The sequence below is a fragment of the Chelonia mydas genome, chromosome 3 (genome assembly GCF_015237465.2).
Source record: "Chelonia mydas isolate rCheMyd1 chromosome 3, rCheMyd1.pri.v2, whole genome shotgun sequence".
Taxonomy (NCBI): domain Eukaryota; kingdom Metazoa; phylum Chordata; order Testudines; family Cheloniidae; genus Chelonia; species Chelonia mydas.
In genome coordinates, this window is record NC_057851.1 from 43,068,233 (window position 1) to 43,092,178 (window position 23,946).

Genomic DNA, 23,946 nt, shown 5'->3' on the forward strand with positions numbered 1-23,946 from the left:
AACACTTTATTACAATGAGGAGCAATAGAATGCATTCCTCTAGAATATCAAGGAACTGAGTTCTACTCAATTTACTTCCTCAGACCCAAGTAAAAGGGAGGTTGGAGAGCAATCCTCGATCTCTGCCACCTCAGTCACTTAATCTGCAAATTCAGGTTTCACATAGTCATGCTTGCAGAGATAACTCTAGCCTTAGAAAAAGGCATGTGGTTCATGGCTCTCGATATGAAGGATGCTTACTTCCATGTTGATATTCACCCCGCTGACAGATGTTTTCTCAGGTTTATGGTGGGTGCTAACCATTTCCAATACAGGGTACTTTCCTTCAGGATAGCTACCACTGCCAGTGTCTTCATCAAAGTATTTTCAGTAGTAGCTGCTCATGTCGGATGTTAGTCTCCTTGTTTTCCTGCCCTAGATGACTCGCTCCTAACTGCCAGGTCCCATCAGGAAGCTCACGTGTCAATCTCTCTGTTACTTAGCCTCCTTTCTTCACTGGGAGTCAGCTTCAACATCCAGAAGTTGATCCTCAAACACATGCAATCACTGGACTTCGTCAGGGCTACCATAAAGTCTATCACGACATGGGCATACGTACCCACAGACAGGTTTCAGAGAATGAACATCATTATAGCTTGTATCATGAACAACCCCTATGTACCAGCCAGGACTTGCTTGTCTCTTCTGGGCCACATGGCTTCGTGCACTTAGGTGACCCCCTTCCCGAGGCTTCACCTCCGCTGCCTTCAGACATGGCTTCATTCCATGTACTTTTCGAATTGTCATCTGTGATAGACCCAAGCCAGTTGGGTACAACAAAGTAGTAGAAGGCAGATATACTGGCCACTGGATTAGCAGTTTTCTGTTCTCTGACTGACCAGAGCAGGGGCTGCTCCAAGCTAGAGAACACCTGACTCCAATTAACCTGCAAAGAGTCAGGTGAGGCCATTAAGGTAATGTGAACACCTAATTAAGGCTCTTCTGTTACTATAAAATGGCTCACTCCAGTCAGGCTGAAGAGAGCCAGGGAGCCAGAGGAGAGGAAGTGCAGCTAAAGGGCTGGTTAATGAAGACACCCTTAAGCCATCAGTAAGGGAGTCCTAAGGTAAGGGTGAAGAAGAGAGAAGGAGGAGAGCTGTGGGGAAGTGGCCCAGGGAAATGTAGCAACTCTGGCAGTGAAAGGTTGGCTGCCAACAGCTGCTACCATTAGGGTGCCTGGGCCGGAACCTGGGGTAGAGGGAGGGCCTGGGTTCCCCCAACCTGCCACCTCAGAAACACCTCCTGGGAGGGGAAGACTGGCTTCTGTCAGGATGGTGGGCTAAACTGTTCTGAAATAAGCTCCCACGGACAACAGAGACCGTGGGAGTTCTCTCACCAACCTCCTTGCTGGCTTATGGTGAAAAGGGTTCAGTAGACTATAACCCTGGCCCTAGAGAGAAGGGCTACATGGAGGGTCGCATTGAGCCACTGAGGCTAGCATAAACCGCCTAGAAGCACGGGAGCCATGGGGACAAGGTTGGAGCTCTGCCACACATCCTATGGAGAGCATGCTGACAGTCCTAGCCAGGGTACAATACTCCTATGGTTCACAGACCCATATTATGTACTTGTGGAAGTCCTCTTTCTTTCCTCATGCCCCGACAAAACGGATATAATAGACACATCCATGTTAGGCTGGGGAACCCTTCTGGGTGACCACACAACGCAAGGAAGTGGATGCTTTGGGAATCCAGGATGCATGTCAATATGCTAGAACATCTAGCAGCAAGAAAGACATGAGTCCTTTCTTCTCTTCTTTGGCTCCCATCATGTCTTGATCATGTCGGACAACACTAACACTGCGTTCTATGTCAACAAACAAGGGGGAAGGAGATCTGCCACTCTATGTGCAGAGGCAGTCAATCTCTGGAACTGGTTTATCAGCCATCGGATCATTCTCTCCGCAGTCTATTTTCTGAGGGCACAAAATGTAATCGTGGACTTGCTCAGGATACGCTTTGCAATAGACCATGAGTGGGAACTTCATGATACAGTGCTACACGACAGCTTCATGTGATTGGGGAGCCCAACCAAGGACCTGTTCGCCTCTCAGGTGAACAGCAAGTGGTCACATACTGTTCCAGGGAGCCCTCGACTACCACTCCCAGGGTGATGCTCTCCTCTTCTGGGCAGGCCAATTCAGCTACATCTTTCCCTCACTACCACCACTCCTTCAAATGCTGCACAAGATCTAATAAGACGGGTCATTCTGATCACCCCTTCTGGCCCAGATAATTCTGGTTCCCCAATCTCCTGTGCATATCCTCCTGCCCACTGATTTCCATTCTGAGCTTCATCAGTCTTCTGACCCAGTATAATGGCAGGATCAAGCATCCCAATACACATAAGCTCCACCTCAGGGTGTGGTATTTGGATTGGCATCTGCTTTAGAACAGATATGCTCCTCAGCTGTGCAAGATGTTCCCTCTGACAGTAGGAAGGGTTCCACTAGACAGTGTTACTGGGCTAAGTGGAAACATTTTTTATCTTGGACATAACACAAGGGGGTTTTACCAGAAACAGCAGCAATTCCTCGCATTCTGGGCTATATTCCATCCTTCCAGTCATCGGACCTCACCCTCAGCACTTTGAAAGTCCACCTGGTAGTGATCTGTGCTTTCCATCCTTCTATGGAAGGTCACTCTCCCTTTATTCCTGCTAACTTCTAGATTTTGGAAAGGCTTCCTCCGCACTTCCCACCCCTCCAAACAATTGCACCTTGATGGGACCTGAATCTGGTACACTCGGTATTAAAAAAGCTCCAATTTGAACCACTGGCACTTTTTTTCATATTCCTCCTTTTGATGAAAGTTGCCTTTCTGGTTGCTGTCACCTGAGTGAGAAGCGTCGGTGAACTCAGAGCTATGATGGAAGACCTGCCGTCTACAGTATTCCATAAGGATAGGGTCTACATCTAAAATTTTTACCAAAGATTGTTTCCCAGTTTCACATTAAGCAATCCATTCACCCACCTGTTTTCTTCCCGAAACTGCACACATCTGCAGAAGAATGTTGACTCCATTCCCTCAACATCTGACAAGCTTTTGCCTTCTACCTGCAGAGGACAAAACTATTCAGAAAATCCCTTAGACTGTTCCTTCCAGTAGTAAATAGACTTAGGGTACAGGCCATCTCCACCCAGAGAATTTCCAAATGGATTTCTGGCTGTATAAAACTCTGCTACCATCTGTCGAGCCAACCTCCCCCCTATAGGGGTATGGACTCACTCCACTAGAGTTCTAAAGGATGCAATGGTCATAGCTTGGACGTATGTGGAGCATATCTCATAGACATATGTAGAGCAGCCACATGGAGTTCTGTACGTACCGTCTCCACACACTACACCTTGGAGCAGGACTCTGTGGTGGATGCCTCCGCAAGACCCTTCTGTCTTCTCACCCTCCTTTTGACTTCAGTACTGCTTGTCGTGAATTTAGTGAAATAACTCAGGAAGTCATAACTCAGTGGAATACAATAGGGACCATCACTAGAAGAAGAGTAGGTTGCTTACCTGTAACTGGAGGTTCTTCGAGATGTGTGGTCCCTATCTGTATTCCACTTCCCATTCTTTCCCCTCTGCTTTGGATCTGTCAGATTCATGGTGGAGAAGGAACTGGAGATGTAGCTGGTCTGCTCTGCCCTTCAATGCCTTGGACAGAAGCACAAGGCTGGTCAGGGCATATGCGCAGACCAACGGATGCTACTTTCTAATTTTTCGACTCTGTGCATGGTGCGCATGCATAAACCCTCAGTGGAATAACCATAGGGGCCACACATCTCGAAGAACCTCCATTTACAGGTAGGTAACTTCAGTGACATTCCTCAGGGTACAAGATGGACTTTTGAACAGCAGTGTCTCCTTAATTTTCCAGACCAGGGTGTCTCTTACACTGTTAGGCTAGTAAAAAGCAGCCTCTCCAGGCTCTGATCACATGCCATGTCAAGGCACACGAAGGAAAGTTACTTGAATGCTTTCCTAGCCACTCATAAACTAACGCAGGGCAACACCCGCATATCCCTCAGTCCCAGCCTTGCACCCCAGAATTGTGCATCTTACACTGCTCAAGACCTCCTGGATCAGAGTAAGCTCATTAATTAGTTTGTCATTTTATCAATGGAAATGATCATGCAACAGCCTTTGTTTACTTGAGTAGAGATTCCCCCAGATACTTCAGTCAAAACGCACTGGTTTAGATAAAATATTAAAACAAGTTTATTCACTAGAGAGAGAGAGAGATTTTAAGTGATTATAAGTAATAAAAGCATAAAAGTCAGAACTGGTTACAAAAGAAATAAAATATAGAATCACAATCTAATTCCTAAATTTACCAAGCTAACCAAGACTTGAAGCAAGCAACTTTCTCACTCTATCAGATGCTACAGGTAGTTCACAGTTCATTTTTCTTAGTTCACAGGCTGGGTCTCCTTACAGCCTGGGAGGACTACTCCAGTTCAAAGGTTTTTCTTTGTTTTTCTAAAGGATCTTTCTCTGTGGGTGCAGGGTGGAGGAGAAGAAGCCATTGTCTCTTATTTTATACCTTCCTTGTTGAGGAACACACCCTTCCCCCTGCCCCCACTGGGGTGTAGATAAAGCAATCTCTTGTGTACGTGAGATTCAAAGCATCTCTCAGGTGAAATGTAAATTTCTGGCTCGTACCTTCTGTATACGTGACATTTGTGATACATGCAAGGCCTTTGTTTACAGTCCTCTGTTATTTCTGTGGAGGTGGTCTGTGGGCGTTCTCCAGACTCACAACTTGTTTCAGTAACAAACCTAAAGCAAAATTGAGTAACTATGTGTATAATGATGGTGTACACATGTTAACAGAACAACAATGTTCAGTAGATCATGAGTTTTCAAATGATACCTCACAAGGCATGCTTTGTACAAAATGTATCATAACCATACAAAAGTGGTGAACATGAGGTACAGGGTGCCACAACCTCCTCTTTAGAAACATAGGAGTTGCCATACTCGGTCAGACCCATAGTCCATCTAGTCCAATACCCTGTCGGGCAGTAGCCAGTACCATTTTGAAGAATCAACATATCAGATGTGAGATCTGTTATGGCATCTTTCAGTGTAGTGTGTTTTATGGTTTATAGTACGGTTAACATCTTGGATTAGGTAGAACCTCCTTTTTTAAGGATCCCAGAAATTTTATAAATTTAAATCTAAAATATATAAAACTATCCACAGGAATAACTTCATGCACCAATAAAATTCAACTTGTTCTGGGATGAATTTTGGGAGTACTTTAACTGTGCATAGAAATGATAACAGAAAGAAATGGACCCCATTTGCTTGAAATGGCAGGAAGACGATGTAGGCATTTGCCAGAATGAGAATTGGGCTGGGACACAGGGATTTACCTTCTACATTCAGATGGCCCTTTTTTGTACATATATACTTTTCCATTCAGTTTTTATTCTTATTGCTATGGAAACTGCCGAAAGCACTTAAAATTAATTGAATTAAATAATGCATGAACTATACTGTAATCCTTGTGGATGGGTGCCCATTTGGTCCACATTCAAGCCTTGCTAAATGGGAAGTACTGGAGGGATATTGTGGAACTTAAATGTTCTGAAAAGAGAGAGAGATGATTGAATTGTGGCAAGAGTGCATTGATTTATAAATAAATTATACAAACAGCTTGTCAGCCATTCAGTACTAGAGTGGGGACATTCATGACTCAGGACGAGGTAATAGGATGGAGCACGGTGGTCCTTCCTTTCAACAGAATGTGTATCTGTGCTTCAGCATTCTCAGACACGTACAATACAAAGGCTAATATGAAAAATTTCAGGGGTTGGGGCTAGTACCCTGGTAGGAATTTCATTATTCTCTCCCTATCATGTAGATGGGATGGGCTTCCTCTCCAAGACATTGTTCCTGAACACTATTAGTAAGGCTTCTCAACCGTATGTCTTATTAGCCACAGGTAAATAGGCTTAACGGTAAACTGTTTTCAAGAACTGATTATAATTTGTCTAGTGTTTTCTGATTTTTTTCTAAAGTCCTATGAAACTGAGGTAATCCAGAAAATATAACATTTTCAAGAATCTGTAAAAATGAGTAAGTTTCTAGAGATGTGGCAAAGTATACTGCCCATTTATTTACCATATTAGGAGTAGACTATTTCTGCGACAGGTAGCGGAAGTGTCTCCGTTGAAACATGGACTGTCTCTGCAGGGAAAATGTCACTGAGCGATGTTAAAATACAATATTTTTTTAACTCCTTATCTAATCATTTTGTAATGGCCCTACTAGGAACAGAAAGCTGAAGTAACTGCTGAAAGTGTCACAGCTGCTCTGAAACTCTACCTCTGAAACTCTGAATGGCCAAGATCCTTGAATATAAATGATGTTGTTTCGGTCTATTTTATGCAGCTAGCCATTATGCTGTATCATTATTAGCCTTTTTTTTTTAGTGCTACAGTAAATGCAATTCCCAAAGGATGATAGGGGAGGGAATTAATGAAATGGAGCCTTTCCTCTTTGCATATACACCTTGTGTAATATGGGTTATGTATGATAGTTTTAAATTACAAGATCATATTATGTTTCCCCCACATGACCTCAATCTCATTTTACTCTGTAGGTTGAATTGTGAATGAAGCAGTTTTGTATAGGGAAGAAGCCTAACCTTATTTGTGTAGTAAATGAAGTAAGTCCTCAGGACACCTGCCTTATACAATGCAAGAGTCAGATGGTGTGTGAAGCCTGAAGCTTGCATTTGACAATGCGGATAAAAATAAATGTTAAGCAGCTGCTTCGTGCACTGAGCACCATCCATTTTGCACACTGAATGAGTTAGGGGCCCTGCAAGGAAAAGTAGTATGTCGTTGTGCCACTTAAGACTGTATCATAATGCGCCAGCATCTGGAAGAGAGTTAAGGTTGCAGGGAAACTCTTTATTTTATGAGTCTCAGTGTTTCACTTTGCAAACTTTGGTCTTCTAATTTGTTTTTATATGGGGTGATATATAATTTATGATCTTTCTCAACTCAAGATATGGACAGAGCATTGACACATTTACCCATATAAATAGGATTTCAGTGTTTTTTAGGGTATGTATAAATTAAGGGAATAAGATACGTTGTCATTACATTGTGCAGGTTGGTTAAACCCCATTAATATAATTAGTTGCATATGACATTTGCGTAAATTTCAATATGATATAGAATTGTAATAATTTATTGGGAAAAATCTTTAAATTTACAATTTTGCATTATTAAACTGAAGAGCTAGATTTTTATTTTGGAGAAGTATATTGTCCTTAGGACTGTTTCCTAATACTACCTAATGAAGAACTGAATTGATTTGTTCACACTTAAAGCGTTAGAGAAATATTTACTATAATAATGATAGGGACCTCACCAAAGCACTCAGAAGGGTGTTCATTAGAATAAAAATAAATATAATAAAAATGTAAAAATACAAAACCTCTTAAAATATTAACACAAAAACAAATGAAAAGTGTCTAATTTTTTAATGGGAAAGACTGAAAAGGAAGGTAATATATTATAGGGTCGGTTGTCATTCTAGATTCACACTTTGTAAGAAGCACTTTAAAAACTTCCTTCCAAGTGAGGAGGTATGAAATCAGATAGTTTCAAGGTGGGGAGGAGTTGTGTGTGTTCAATATTGTAGTGTCAACCACAACATGGTGTGCTCCTGACTTCAAGCACAGCAATGGGATCCTTAAAAAAATGGTAGCCTGTGGGCACAGAAACCCACTACATGGCCCCATCAGTGTTATTTTCAGGTAATATCCCAATTATGCATCAATTTCAGTCTCTTAATGATCCTTTTTCAGTTACTTGTCTTGTGTCATAACCGGTATTCAGTAGCATTTAAATCATTAATGCAGACTTGCAGTTCTCTCTCAGGGCTAGATCCACAGATCCTCAGTGTGGGTTGTCTTCTGTCTGTAACTGTAGGAGGCAGAATCAAAGCTGATTGGACAGCTGACAAGGGACAAGCCCCCACCTTCTGAAGACCCCCTGAGTTTTGTTCTGTCTCCACTGGCAGGCAGTGGAATCCAGCACCAACTGAGAGAGAACGGTGGGGAAAAAAGCCTGAAGAGGTGGTTTGTCTCTAGCCAGAATTATGACATCTCGCACTCCTGCACCCCCCACGACTGCTCAGGTAATAGGTTGGCTAAGAATGGTCCAAATAGGAGACCAAGGCTGCGTTCCTCCTGCTTTTTATCTCTGCCAGAGAGTGCAGAAGGAGAGGCTTGTGCATTGTGCACTCCAGCCGCTTGGTCAGAAAGGTTTCACTTTGGCCACCTTAGCCAGACTTAGGAGGCTGATTCCCCAGGAGTCTTGACAACCAGGCCACAAATGTCTCAGAGGATGATGGGAAAAACTGAGAGCCTTTCAGGTGGTTGCATGAAAAGGCAGCAGCCCTGCATGGGGAAACCATAAGTGAGACTGGCTGAATCCATCACAGGCGGAGCAAGGAGTGGTTGGTGAGACGATTTTGGGTGTGCATCTTCCTGCAGTGCAGGTTTCGTTACTCCCCACCCCTTCCTTCCCTTTTCAAGCAATTAAATCTCTTTCCCCATGGGGAGTCAGGAATTCTGCACAGAGGGGAGAAGGGACTCTCCCCCTCAAGAAGAAATTACTTCTTGGGCTAGGGAGCCCCTGGATTTAGCACAAAAAGCTCCTTTACCTCAGATACCCAGGCAGCAGCTACAGTGTCCCATCACAGGCATTCTATTCTCTCTCTAAAGGACAAAGATAAAGAGGTACCTATTAGCAGAAGAGGTTCACAGGACTCCTCATCTGACCCAGGTTCCAAATCCCCACCTCCCTTAAGGAGAAAAATTTTTAAAAAGGGCAAACAAGGTTCAAGAAATTACCTCAGAAACTGAGAAAACTGGCCTGTCCTCCAGTTGACAGCAGTTCCTCTGGCTTATCCCCAGAGGATGCCAGAGCTAAAGGCTCTTCACACAGGGTTTTCATACTCAGAAAGAAAAATCATAATAAAAGGAGTAGAATTTGTTGTCTGGTCCTTCATCATTTAATTCATTTTCATCCTTATCTTCATGGGTATCAACAAAGAAAAAAAAGAAGGCTAGGAAATCTGTTGAATCTAAATCGAAGGGAAGAAAAAAGAAGTCAAGAAGAAAGTCAGGACGTTCTTCACAGGAGTGTGGTGAACTCTCAATCTCAGAATCTGAATCGCAGGATGAAGCGAATCAATAGGATTTTTTTCTAGCTGAATGATTTGAGAAAGATTTATTAGATACTTAGGTATTCTATCCGATGAGCCTGCTAGAAAAAATTCTAAGGAGAAAAAAGAGAGGATTGATACAGAAATTACAAAAAAGTATATTCCAACAGGTTAAGCTGAACCACACATTCCCCCTTCATGTCTTTTTGGAAAGAGGAATTAAGGCTGAATGGGAAACCTTGGCAAAAGTCTGACATTGTCCAGGTGTGAGAGAAAATTCTACAACATGCACCATAGCAAAGCAGATTTTGTCTTTTCCCAAAGTGGATGGGGCAGTTTCATCATTAGTCAAAGAGACTGCTATCCAAATGGAAGGGGACTTTTTCCTTAAAGAATCCAATGCCTGCAGAGTTGAAATATCACTGCATCATACATTTTGAGGCTGTATCTTTCTCTCCGAGGGCTTCTGCTGTGGCAACATGTTGGGCAAGAACAGTATTGGCCTGGACAGACAATTTGGTAGTCAGACTGCCAAAAGGCTAAGCAATCATTGTGGTTAGGTTCAGAGTTAAAGAAAATCTCAGTGGCTTCAGCATTCATAGCTGATGCAACCAGAGATGCTTTGAGGTTTTCAGCACTAAGCATGGTCTCCAATGAGGTGAGCAGACAGCACCTCTGTTTACATTCCTGGAAGGGCTATATAGAGGCAAAAATCACATTAGTGGTTTATTTGATTTTTTTTAAATATTCAAGAGCTTGGTTATTTGGGGAGCCATTAGACAAAAGTTCCTCAGATAAATCAAAGGCCTTGCAGAACCTTCCTAACTCCAAATCCCAGTCTAAAGATTTTTACAGGTCTAAATATCCTTTTTGTGGCTTCTCTAAGTATAGAAGTCAACACTACGGCAAAAGCAAATGTAACGAGTCTAAGCCCGGAAAGGAGAGACACCAGTCTTTCCACAATGCAAATTCCAACTCTAGGAACAATGTTGTACTATGGTCAGGAGACTTCTGACAAGCAACACCTATGGGAGAGACTATTAAAGTTCAAGGACCCAGTGGCCTCTCTCCACATCAGACAGATGGATCCTGGATGTGGTTTAACAATGGTACATCACAGAATCTTAAAAGATTGTGAATTGTCGTTTTCCCTTTCACTAGTATCATCAAATCTGCAAAAGAGGTAAGATATGCTAAAGGCCATAGATCATCTTTTGTGAATCAGTGCAGTATAGTTCCTGAGATGGAGATGTTCTCTGGTCATTACTCAATCTCTTGTTCTGGTACCCAGGAGATCGGAGGAGGACAGACCTGTGTTGGACTTAAAACACCAGAACAAGTTCATAAGGATCATGCTCATGAAGTCCATATCAGTGGCGATCTGCCAAGGGATTACTTTAATTGATTTGAAGAAAGCCTATATTCACCAGGCACACAGGAGATTTCAGCAGTTTGCTCATAGGACTGATCATTTTGCAGTGCAAAATGCTCTATTTTAGATTGTCATCTGCACCTATGAGCGTTCTCAAAAATTCTCATTGTTCTGGTGGCTTTTTCTCAGGCAGAAGGGGATACAGGTATACCCTTTCCTATTCTAGGCAGGTCCCCGTCCAAGGAGGGGGTCTACTTGAGTGACTCAGTTAATGATCCAAACATTGGCAGCAAACCATTGATAACTACTCTGTGTGGTCTTTGAGGCTGAGGAAAGGTCTCTTCCAGTCCTACGTTTCTATGAATCTATACTCAGCACCATGTAACGAAAGTGTCTCATGTTCTGGAATTTTTACAAGATGGTTTTGATATCAGGTTGCAGCTCCTGTAAGTTAAGTTTTTGAGTGCTTGCTCATGTTGATTCCAATGAGGTGTGTGCGTGCTGTGTGCACAGTAGCCGGAAGGTTTTTCCCCTAGCAGTACCCGTCGGGTTGGATCAGGTGCCCCCTAGAGTTGCACCTCCACGGCATCTATATAGGACCCCACCACCACTTCAGTTCCTTCTTACTGCCTGTGTTGGATAGCTGGAACGCTCGTTTGCTCTTGCTTCGGCAAGCCTTCTTCCTAGTAGTTTTCAGACTGTCTTTCTGTAAATAGTTTGATCAGTTAGTTAATAGTTGTAGTTAGTCATTATATAGTTGGATTCCAGTAGGGAATTGTTCTGGGGGTATCTCCTGCTTCCCTACCCCCCCCCCCCCGCATTCCTTAGTGCCGGGGCATGTCTTCGTCCCGGGGGTTTAAACCCTGCGCAGCTTATAACAAGCCTATGACCAGGAGTGACCCCCACACTTCTTGCTTGAAGTGTCGGGGGAATCGCATCAGAAGGACCATTGCAAAATCTGTAGGGGATTTTGCTCCAGGACTCAAAAAGAAAGAGACCAACGGTTGAAGATCCTTCTGATGGAGGCTGCCCTCTGCCCCCACTCGGAGCCGAGTTCAGCCAAATTGATGCCTAATACCTCAGCGTTGGTGCGCAGTGCTCCGACATTGACAAAGGAAACTTGGTCACTGAGAAAAGACTCTGATACAGACGCACGGCACTGTTCCCCAGTCCCTGGGGCCCTGCAAGAAGAAGAAGCTGGACAGAGGGCGCTCATCCACACCGAGGCTGGGATGGAAGGACTCTGGCACAATGAGACCCATTTTGGGCCAAGTAAGTGTGGCACCACCTAGCCCGGCACTGCTGACTCCTGCACCGACAAGGGGTCAGTCGAGTCCAGCTCCTCAGGACTCCCCTCCTCGGGAGAGTCGTGGAGAGGCTTTGGAGCTGCCCTTCACACCGGAGACCTTTGAGGCGGTGAGAGAGCTCATCGCCTTCATGGCACTACCTTCCCCGCCCAGGCGAGACAGCCTAGATCTCCATCTTGGAATTTGAACGTTGTACTCAGTGCCATAATGCAGGTGTCCTTTTTACTTGATTATCAAAACGACTCTTTTGACTGCTATCACTTCTTCAGCAAGAAAGATGTTAGAGTTGGGAGCTTTATCCATCCTGCTGCATCTTTTACAAAGATAAGGTGGTTTTGAGAATGGATCCCACCTTTATTCCAAAAGTGAATTTGATTTTTCATTAAGCACAAGGGATCTCATTGTCTTCTTTTTGTCCACATCCTTCTCGCCCAAAGGAGAAGCTATGGCATTTGTTGAATGTAAGATGAGCCTTAAAGTTTAATGTGAAAAGGACTGAGCATAAGAAAAACAGACTGACTGGTCTTATTTCATCCAAGAAAAAGAGGTGCTAAGGCATCTAAATCATCAATCTGAGTAGATACGCTGATGCATTGCTGAGGCATGTAGAGCAAAAGGATTCAATTCTCCAATGGGCATCAGAGTTCACTGTTCATCTATTTAAAGTACAAGTGGTGGTGGCATCGTGGGTGGAGAAAGGACAGGCTGGTTGCAATGAAATCTGTAAAACTGCAGCTTGGTCCTCCCTGTGTATATTTACCTTGTTTTACAAGATAGATATTCAGTTTTCAGGTGACGCTGCCTTTGTCATGTGGCTTCTGCACACTGGTGATTCCTTAGGGTAAGGAAATCCTTTCTTTCAGTGACATTATTTTGTTCTCTCCCTAGGAATTTTGTCTCTGCTGAGAAAATCCCACGCAGAGATCTGTGGACCTAGCCCTGAGAGAGACAATGGGAGAAATTGTGGTTGCTTACCTGAAAATTTTCCCTTTTTGAAGGAATAGGCCCACAGATCTGTTCCTCCCTAAAAAGGGAGATCTGTTTGAAGTTCTCTGCAGTAGTTAAATTTTTCTTCGAGTATTATTTTTGCAAGGTGCTGATGCAGGATGAGAGATTCATTTTTTGTTTCACAGTCCAGAGAGGCTGGCTTTGGAAGCATCTCAAAACTGAGGGGGTCTCCAGAAGATAAGGGCTAGTCTCTTATCAGCCATCCAATCATCTTTTATTCTAAACCTACAGACAGGTGATTATCCACACTGAAGATATGTGGACGTATTCCTTTTGAAGAAAAGAGTCTCCAAGTAAGCAACCACAAATTCTTATTTTAAAACCTCTTATTAATCTGCAGGAAAACATTTGATTTGGTTTAAAAAAAAAAGTGTAACCAACTATTCTAACTTCATTGTTAATTTTAGTTATGTTTTCAAAGTGGCTGCTGTTTTATTGCCTCTTAAAAAGTACAATGGAATTTTAAGTGTCTACTTACTACTTAACTTTATTTTAGGTACTGTGGTCTTTGGAATGTGGACATTGGATTTCAGAGGAACCATACGAACTGTCAGCCAATTTTCCTGCAGCTCCTGTAAGTTAAATGTTCCTCTGTTTGTGAACTTACATTAATTTCTCTGGTTTCAGAGTAACAGCCGTGTTAGTCTGTATTCGCAAAAAGAAAAGGAGGACTTGTGGCACCTTAGAGACTAACCAATTTATTTGAGCATAAGCTTTCGTGAGCTACAGCTCACTTCATCAGATGCATCAGAGCTGTAGCTCTCGAAAGCTTATGCTCAAATAAATTGGTTAGTCTCTAAGGTGCCACAAGTACTCCTTTTCATTCGTTTCTCTGTTAAATGAACAGTTATAGAAGTTGGGGGTAATAAGGGTGACTGGCTCTCGTGAATAAGTGTCTTTATTAGAAAAAATATAGATACACATATTCTCTCTCTCTCGCTCACTTGCACTCTCTCTCCCCACTCTTGTCCAATCTTCCTTCTGGAACAGTATGCAAAACCTGTGGTACATGTAAACATTTAGAAAGAGATTCACTTGTTGAATAACTTCTGAGTAAATAAGGGCAGGTCTACATGTAAAAAGCTGCAGTGGCGCAGCTTTAGTGAAGACGTTACTTTGCTGACAGGAGAGCTTCTCCCATCAGCATAGTTAATCTACCTCTGGGAGAGGCAGTAGCTATGTCGACGGGAGAAACCCTCCTGCTGACATAACACTGTCTTCAGTGGCGGTTAGGTCGCTATAACTGCCTCGCTCAGGAGTGAGGATTTTTCACACCCCTGAACAATGTTATACTGTTACACTAATGTAAGTTTGTAGTCTAGACCTGGGCTAAGTTTCATGTTTAAATATGCACGTTCTTGAGTTTTGTAGTATCATGTCTTATTTCTTGCTGTGCTCATGTCTCAGTTGGAGACTATCATAAGGTGGGAAAAGGCAACAGGCCACATCTTTAATACTTCTGTTCCAGATGCTGCTTACATTACTGTTTTTTCCACTGAATGGATTTCAGGAACTTAGTCGCTATGGGCTTCACAACCCAGTAAGTGAGTAATACAGAGCAGTTCTTCTTAAATGCTAGCTTCCCAGCAATGACTTGAGCATTTGTGCAGAAAGTTTTATTACCTGTATATACTGGGCTATCTCCAGGTACACCCCCACTTCATGTTGTCTGAAGTTATTAAGCAGTAAATTTGTTTTGGGCTTTAATACAAGCAGGATTGTACCAACCTGATGGTTGATCGCATCACAAAAGGGTTTACAATTTGTCTTAGCTGTGTAAGAGATATTTTCTTCAGCTACTTGTTTCATATAGTGTTTCAAACATTTTGATGAGAGAACATATAACTGGTGATTGAACTTTCCTAACTACAATTTTTTGAACTTGGGATTTTTAAATCTCTTTTACATTCATAATCGTTTTACCCAAACATTTCCAAGATAAGGGTTTCTCTTTGGTTTTAAATAACATGCTATTATAGTGTAGATAAAATACAACAGTTATTCTAAAATGACTGTGTGACTGTGAAAAGAAACTAGTGATGCATTTATAGATTTGTTTAATGTAAGAGTCCTTTCAGAGAGAGGTAGAGGGATGTTTTGTGGGGCAGCAAATAACTAGTATGTTGTTTTCTATCCTGGTAGGTGTGCTGCTTCTGTTGTGTCAATCATTGTTCATAGAGTATGTTGAAGAGAGAAGCGGGAGAAAGTCAGATGATTTTAGCTTTCTTGTTGTAATTAGTTGCTCTCAAAAGGGTTCCCTCCCTTTTCTTATTATATCTCATAAGAAGCATTTAGGAATGGAGAAAGATAGAATGGTTATGCTTTTGAAGGTTGTTGGGGAAGGAGGCAGGAAAAGGCACTCTTACTACTTTGTAGTCGCTTCTTGCAGTCACTGCAGGCTGTGGTAAAAGTCACTGAATGGTTGACATTGCCTCATCCAACACCTGTATAGTCTTTTTAGATAGCGTTTCTGTGACGTTATTGATATAATCTGTAACTGTATAGATCATTGTTGCAACCACTGTTATATATTTGCAGCAAATATTGTATAAAGGTTATCATGTAAGGGGTCTATGGAGAGGTTATGGTTTGCTGGTTATGATTATGCTGTCTATATGTGTGTATCATTTTTGTAGTTGAAGTTATGAATATTGGCTCTATACTGTCTGTATTTCAAACTTATGCTATGCTTCTGACCCCAGACAAGTTGGTGTCAGCTCTGCCTAGCCTGCTTGATGGCACATTAAGACCATCAGCTATACAATTGACCCATTGAGAGAAGGCAGATAGGCCTTGTGACTCAGCAAAGTATGCAGGGACTTGCCCATGTGACTCCAAACTCCATTTTGCTGTAGTTTTCCACAGTAAGAACAAAGAGGTGTTTTTACACCTGGAAAAGACTATAAAAGGCTTATGCCTCATCTTCATCTTGTCTTCAATCCTGCTTCTTACCTCTGGAGGGATTTTGCTACAAACTGAAGCTCTAAACAAAGAAATGAATGACCCATCCCAGCTGTGGATGTACTCCAGAGACTTGATTCGAACCTGCAGTTTATTCCATCACTGCTACAAGCCTGAACCAAGAACTTTGCCATTACTGTATGTAATTGATTCCATTTAACCAATTCTTGCGCTCACCTATATCTTTTTCCTTTTATGAATAAACCTTTAGATTTTAGATTCTAAAGGATTGGCAACAGCGTGATTTGTGGGTAAGATCTGATTTGTATCTTGACCTGGGTCTGGGGCTTGGTCCTTTGGGATCGAGAGAACCTTTTTTCTTTTACTGGGGTATTGGTTTTCATAACCATTTGTCCCCATAACGAGTGGCACTGGTGGTGATACTGGGAAACTGTGGTGTCTAATGGAATTGCTTGTGTGACGTGTGGTTAGCCAGTGGGGTAAAACCAAAGTCTTCTCTGTTTGGCTGGTTTGGTTTGCCTTGGTGTGCATAGAAACCCCAGCCTTGGGCTGTAACTGCCCTACTTTAAGCAATTTGTCCTGAATTGGCACTCTCAGTTGGATCCTGCCAGAACCAGCATTGTTACAGTTTGTACCTTAAATAAGCCATGAAATCTTATTTAGTTAGAAAGGCATCTAAAATTGATTAATTGAATTCTAAACACAGAGCTGGTCTTACCATGAGGCGAACTGAGGCGGCCGCCTCAGGTGTCAGACTGTGGAGGGGAGTGCCACTAGGACCCAGAGTATAGAAAATTGTGTCTGCTGCTGGTGCATACATATTCTCTCTGCTCTAGATGCACAGAGATGGTGGAGTGCTATGCTGGAGGAAGGAGGGCACAAGAGACATGGCAGGCAGGCAGGAGAAAAGGTGAGAGGGAATAACAGAAAGCAGCAGGAGCTGCAGGGAGAGAGAGGAGGAGGAGCCTCTTATGTACCTCTCTAGCACCCCCAGGACCCTGGACTGATTAACACCAGCTTCTATGGGAACTTCCTGTTTCCTGCTGCTTCCCTGAACCCACTTGAGGACAACAGGCAGTCAACTGAAGTAGCAGGAGCCAGTTAGCAGCGTCTTAAGGACCTATCTTCCCTCACTCAGGCTCTGCTACCAGCCTGCTTATTTGTCCCCTTCAACTGAGTGTTGAGAGCCACTATAGTTGGCACGGAACAGCAGTCATGAGTGAAAGAAGAAAACGCCCTTCTGGGGCAGCATTCAGAAAAAGAAAGAAAGCAAAGGAAGCTTTTCCATCTAAGCAGGAAGGATCTCTCCTGAGATACACAGACACAAATGTTCACGGTGAGCCTTCCGGCCCCAGTGAGGATGAGAGTGGTGAGGAGATGCCTGATCTTCCAGTTAGTCAGAGTGCAGGTGACCTGGCAGCTACTGCAGCATCCATATCTCCATCTCAAATGGATGTAGCCATGCACATTCCTGAAGAAAAGTGTAGATCAGAGAAGAGTGTGGTGGAGGCACAAGAAACGGCTGCTGCTGAGTTTAGTTCTTAAGTCTAGATGATCCAGGACTGTGGACCCACTTGAGCAGTAGCCTGAGGGACTTTCTTCTACTGCATGGGCCACAGCAAGTGAAAAACTTCATATTCTCTAAAGACAATGAAAATAGATGTTTCCATCCAACACATTACTGGCGTGAAATCCCCAATGGTGACAAAGTGGAGAGTCCATGGCCTATGTACTCAAAAACACAGAATGCTGCATACCGTTTTTGTTGCAAACTCTTCCAGTCTAATGTTCCAGCCATATTGGGTTCTACAGGAACAAAGGACTGGAAAAATCTGGCTAGAAATCTTACTACATGAGAAGGCAGCAAATCACCAGAGAGCATTCCATAGGTGGAAAGAGCTTGAGATGAGACTAAGGTTAAAGGCCACCATAGATGATCAGCATCAAGAGAAGATTGCATCAGAGTCTCTTTACTGGCAAAATGTTCTGAAAAGGCTCATTGTGCTCATTGTGAGCGTGCTTGTTACCCAAAACCTAGCACTGCATGGCACTTCATGCCAAACGATGGAAACTTCCTTAAAATTGTGGCGCTGATGGCTGAGCTTGATGCTGTACTCCAGGAGCATCTAAGAAGAGTCACCACCCAAGAAATGTACACACACCACTACCTTGGAAAAAGAATTCAAAATGAGATCATACAGTTACTGGCAACAAAAGTCAAACAGAAGATTGTGGCAGATCTGAAGTCAGCAAGATATTACTCTGTTATTCTGGACTGCACACCTGACATCATCCATATGGAACAAATGACTTGAATGGTGCGTTCTGTAACAACAACAGAACCTAGTGAAAATGTCCCTTCAATAGTGACTGTCGGAGAGCATTTTCTAGAATTCATTGACTTTGACAGCAAACATCAGAGAGGCTAGCAGAAGGAGTTTGCCTGGGATCTGCCTGAGAGGAGGTACGCTAAGGGCTGCATTAAGGAGGCTGTGTTGGTGAGTATCTGAGTGTCTGTTGTGGGGACAGTTTGACCGTGTGCTTGACTGGTTGTTTGAAAAGTGTGAATTGGGAGTGCTTTGTTCCAGGTGAGCCTTGAGTGGGCCTGACTGTTAGAAAAAGCCAGTCAGCTGCGAACCAGCTAAGCAGCGAACAGCAGAGAGGCTAACAGAGGGAGTTTGCCTGGGAGTTCGCCTGGGGAGAGCCCAGTGAGGCTTACATCTTGCTGGCTTCTCTGAGTAGTTACTACAATTCCTGAGGAAGCTCGTAGAAGAAAAGTAATATGGATGTGGAGCGTTCAGCTGTTGTGACCTGCACTGGATGTGCCATGTTTGTCTTTCTTCCACATGACAGAAGTGACTTTCTCTGTACAAAGTGCAAGCTGGTCTCCATATTGGAAGAGAAGGTTCAAGGTCTGGAGCAACAGGTATCGACCCTGCGTTGCATAAAAGAAACTGAAGATTTCCTGGACAGACGTCAGGATGTGCTTCTACGGAGAAAACGTTCTGAAGGTTCAGAGCAGGCTGCACTGCAGGGACAGGAGGACGGTGAAGAAATTTGGCATCATGTGACCTCCAGAAGAAGAAAGGGGAGCATCCATGTACTAGCAACGCAGATACAGGTAAGTAACCATTGTCATGTTCTCTCCACAGGTACTAATGCAGAGAGTGGACTAGATGATACATCTGAGGGAAGGGAACAGAAGGAGATTCCGCTGATTGGAAGGCATGAGATGCACTGTCCTAGGGTTGGGGGTTCCACGACCACTGCTCCCAAGAGAAGGAGGCGGGTGGTGGTGGTCGGGGACTCTCTCCTCAGGGGGACTGAGTCATCTATCTGCCGCCCCAACCGGGAAGACCGAGAAGCCTGCTGCTTGCCAGGAGCTAGGATTCACGATGTGACTGAGAGACTGCCGAGACTCAAGCCCTCGGATCGCTACCCCTTCCTGCTTCTCCACGTGGACACCAATGATACTGCCAAGAATGACCTTGAGCGGATCACTGCAGACTACGTGGCTCTGGGAAGAAGGATAAAGGAGTTTGAGGCGCAAGTGGTGGTCTCGTCCATCCTCCCCGTAGAAGGAAAAGGCCTGGGTAGAGACCGTCGAATTGTGGAAGTCAATGAATGGCTACGCAGCTGGTGTCGGAGGGAAGGTTTTGGATTCTTTGACCATGGGATGGTGTTCCAAGAAGGAGGAGTGCTAGGCAGAGACGGGCTCCACCTAACGAAGAGAGGGAAGAGCATCTTTGCAAGAAGGCTGGCTAACCTAGTGAGGAGAGCTTTAAACTAGGTTCACCGGGGGAAGGAGACCAAAGCCCTGAGTTAAGTGAGGAAGTGGGATACCGGGAGGAACCACGAGCAGGAGCGCGTGAGAGAGGAGGGCTCCTGCCTCATACTGAGAAAGAGGGACGATCAGTAAGTTATCTCAAGTGCCTATACACAAATGCAAGAAGCCTGGGAAACAAGCAGGGAGAACTGGAAGTCCTGGCACAGTCAAGGAATTTATGATGTGAATGGAATAACAGAGACTTGGTGGGATAACTCACATGACTGGAGTACTGTCATGGATGGATTATAAACTGTTCCAGAAGGACAGGCGGGCAGAAAAGGTGGGGGAGTTGCATTGTGTGTAAGGGAGCAGTATGACTGCTCAGAGCTCAAGTATGAAACTGCAGAAAAACCTGAGAGTCTCTGGATTAAGTTTAGAAGTGTGAGCAACAAGGGTGATGTCGTGGTGGGAGTCTGCTATAGACCACCGGACCGGGGGATGAGGTGGATGAGGCTTTCTTCCGGCAACTCACGGAAGTTACTAGATCACGGAAGTTACTAGTCTCATGGGAGACTTCAATCACCTTGATATCTCCTGGGAGAGCAATACAGCGGTGCACAGACAATCCAGGAAGCTTTTGGAAAGCATAGGGGACAATTTCCTGGTGCAAGTGCTGGAGGAACCAACTCAGGGCAGAGCTCTTCTTGACCTGCTGCTCACAAACCGGGAAGAATTAGTAGGGGAAGCAAAAGTGGATGGGAACCTGGGAGGCAGTGACCATGAGATGGTCGAGTTCAGGATCCTGACACAGGAAAGAAAGGAGAGCAGCAGAATACAGACCCTGGACTTCAGAAAAGCAGACTTTGACTCCCTCCGGGAACTGATGGGCAGGATCCCCATGGAGAATAACATGAGGGGGAAAGGAGTCCAGGAGAGCTGGCTGTATTTTAAAGAATCCTTATTGAGGTTACAGGGACAAACCATCCCAATGTGTAGAAAGAATAGTAAATATGGCAGGTGACCAGCTTGGCTTAACAGTGAAATTCTTGCTGATCTTAAACACAAAAAAGAAGCTTACAAGAAGTGGAAGATTGGACAAATGACCAGGGAAGAGTATAAAAATATTGCTCGGGCATTCAGGAGTGAAATCAGGAAGGCCAAATCACACTTGGAGTTGTAGCTAGCAAGAGATGTTAAGAGTAACAAGAAGGGTTTCTTCAGGTATGTTAGCAACAAGAAGAAAGTCAAGGAAGGTGTGGGCCCCTTACTGAATGAGGGAGGCAACCTAGTGACAGAGGATGTGGAAAAAGCTAATGTACTCAATGCTTTTTTTCCTCAGTCTTCACGAACAAGGTCAGCTCCCAGACTACTGCACTGGGCAGCACAGCATGGGGAGGAGGTGACCAGCCCTCTGTGGAGAAATAAGTGGTTCGGGACTATTTAGAAAAGCTGGACGAGCACAAGTCCATGGGGCTGGATGCACTGCATCCGAGAGTGCTAAAGGAGTTGGCGGATGTCTGTATCGCAGAATCACAGGGTTGGAAGGGACCTCAGGAGATCATCTAGTCCAACCCCCTGCTCAAAGCAGGACCAATCCCCATTTTTTGCCCCTGATCAGCTTAACAGCCCCCTCAAGGATTGAACTCACAGCCTGGGTTTAGCAGGCCAATGCTCAAACCACTGAGCTATCCCACATGTGATTGCAGAGCCATTGGCCATTATGTTTGAAAACTCATGGCGATCGGGGGAAGTCCCGGACAACTGGAAAAAGGCTAATGTAGTGCCCAGCTTTAAAAAAGGGAAGGAGGAGGATCCGGGGAACTACAGGCCACTCAGCCTCACCTCAGTCCCTGGAAAAATCATGGAGCAGGTCCTCAAGGAATCAATTCTGGAGCACTTAGAGGAGAGGAAAGTGATCAGGAACAGTCAGCATGGATTCACCAAGGGCAAGTCATGCCTGGCTAATCTAAATCTCTTCTATGATGAGATAACTGGCTCTGTGGATGAGGGGAAATCGGTGGATGTGTTGTTCCTTGACTTTAGCAAAGCTTTTGACACGGTCTCCCACAGTATTCTTGCCAGCAAGTTAAAGAAGTATGGGCGGGATGAATGGACTATGAGGTGGATAGAAAGTTGGCTAGATTGTCGGGCTCAAGGTAAAGTGATCAATGGCTCCATGTCTAGTTTGCAGCCAGTATCAAGTGGAGTGCCCCAAGGGTCGGTCCTGGGGCCGGTTTTGTTCAATATCTTCATAAATGATCTCGAGGATGGTGTGGATTGCACCCTCAGCAAGTTTGCGGATGACACTAAACTGGGAGGAGAGGTAGATACGCTGGAGGGTAGGGATAGGATACAGAGGGCCCTAGACAAATTAGAGGATTGGGCTAAAAGAAATCTGATGAGGTTCAATAAGGACAAGTGCAGAGTCCTGCACTTAGGACGGAAGAATCCCATGCACGGCTACAGACTAGGGACCGAATGGCTCTGCAGCAGTTCTGCAGAAAAGGACCAAGCCCTACAAGAAGGATGTGGAAAAATTGGAGCGAGTCAAGCGGAGGGCAACAAAAATGATTAGGGGACTGGAACACATGACTTATGAGGAGAGGCTGAGGAAACTGGGATTGTTTCGTCTGCAGAAGAGAAGAATGAGGGGGGATTTGATAGCTGCTTTCAACTACCTGAAAGGGGGTTCCAAAGAGGATGGATCTAGACTGTTCTCAGTGGTAGCAGATGACAGAACAAGGAGTAATGGTCTCAAGTTGAAGTTGGGGAGGGTTAGGTTGGATATTAGGAAAAACTTTTTCACTAGGAGGGTGGTAAAACACTGGAATGCGTTACCTAGGGAGGTGATGGAATCTCCTTCCTGAGAAGTTTTTAAGGTCAGGCTTGACAAACCCCTGGCTGGGATGATTTAGTTGGGGATTGGTCCTGCTTTGAGCAGGTGGTTGGATTAGATGACCTCCTGAGGTCCTTTCCAACCCTGATATTCTATGATACTACAGGAGCTGGTATGACCAATGTGCTTCTGAAAAAGCTGGAAGATACGGGAATTGCGATAGCTGACATGAGAGGTCAAGGCTACGATAATGGTGCCAACATGAGAGGAAAGAAGAGAGGAGTGCAGACGTGGATCTGAGAGTTAAACCCTCGAGCTTTTTTTGTCCCATGCACTTCTCATTCATTGAACTTGGTGGTCAGGGATGCAGCATCAGCTTCTACTGAGGCTGCTGAATTTTTTAATGTAATTCAAAGCATCTATATATTTTTCTCTGCATCAACTGATCAATGGCAAATTTTGAAGCAACATCTGGAAACATCCTCTCTGACACTGAAACCACTGAGTGCCACACGATTGGAAAGTCGAGTGGAGGTGATAAAAGCCTACCAAACACCAATTTGGGAAGATAGATGATGCCATAGTTGCCATTATGGAGGATAACGCTATGACAGGAACTGTTCGTGGGATAACAGTGGCAGAGGGAAATGAAATCACTAGAAACATACATAAATTCAAATTTCTGTGTGGCTTAGTGTGGTGCATGACATACTGTTTGAAATAAATGTTGTAAGCAAGAGACTCCAAGGTGTTGACCTTGATATATCTGGAGCAATGGAACAACTGGACAAAACAAAGTCATACCTACAGTCTTACCGGTCAGATGAGGGATTTCAAAACGTTCTGAAGAGTGCACAGAAGTTGGCACAGGAACTTCACACGGAAGCTATTTTCCCACCCATTCAAGAATACAAGAGTCACCGAAGAAGAAGACGACATTTTGATTATGAGGCACGGGATAATCCCATAAGAGACCCCAAACAACAATTCAAAGTTGAATTCTTTAACCAGGTGCTGGATTATGTAATACAGCCAGTTGAAGAACTTTTCATGCAGCTCAAGGAACACAGCAGTATATTTGGGCTGTTGTATGATATTCCAAAACTCCTCGCTATACCTGAAGAAGACCTACACCAGCAATGCAGGGCACTAGAGACAGTGTTGACACATGATGACATGCGCGATATTGATGTGAGTGATTTAGGTGATGAACTGAAAGCCCTTTCAAGATACATTTCAGCAGGATCAACTCCAAAGGCTGTTCTGGAATATCTGTGCACAAATAAGATGACCACCCTCTTTCCAAATGCTTTTGTTGCTGTGTGCATACTTCTAACACTTCCTGTAACAGTTGCCAGTGGAGAACGCAGTTTCTCCAAGCTGAAGTTGTTAAAAACATATCTACGCTCCACGATGACGCAGGAGAGGCTGGTCGGCCTTGCAACAATCTCAATAGAGCATGAGCTGGCCCAGACTGTGGACCTTCAGCAGGAAGCAGTTCAAATC

General features: G+C 44.1%; 1 protein-coding gene across 13 annotated transcripts in view; it reads left to right on the forward strand.

Moving 5' to 3' along the window:
• MCPH1 (microcephalin 1) overlaps positions 1-23,946 on the forward strand; it is a 224,524-nt gene that overhangs the window by 72,723 nt on the left and 127,855 nt on the right. For 7 of the 13 annotated variants that reach the window (XM_043542344.1, XM_043542355.1, XM_043542346.1 and 4 more), the window contains 2 exons: positions 13,410-13,487; positions 14,382-14,453. The exons of 1 other annotated variant lie outside the window; for it this stretch is intronic. In XM_043542344.1, coding sequence (XP_043398279.1) covers positions 13,410-13,487; positions 14,382-14,453 — 150 coding nt within the window. The remainder of the gene's footprint in view (positions 1-13,409; positions 13,488-14,381; positions 14,454-23,946) is intronic. 5 more of the 13 variants (XM_037894194.2, XM_043542347.1, XM_043542352.1 and 2 more) reach the window with 1 other exon arrangement.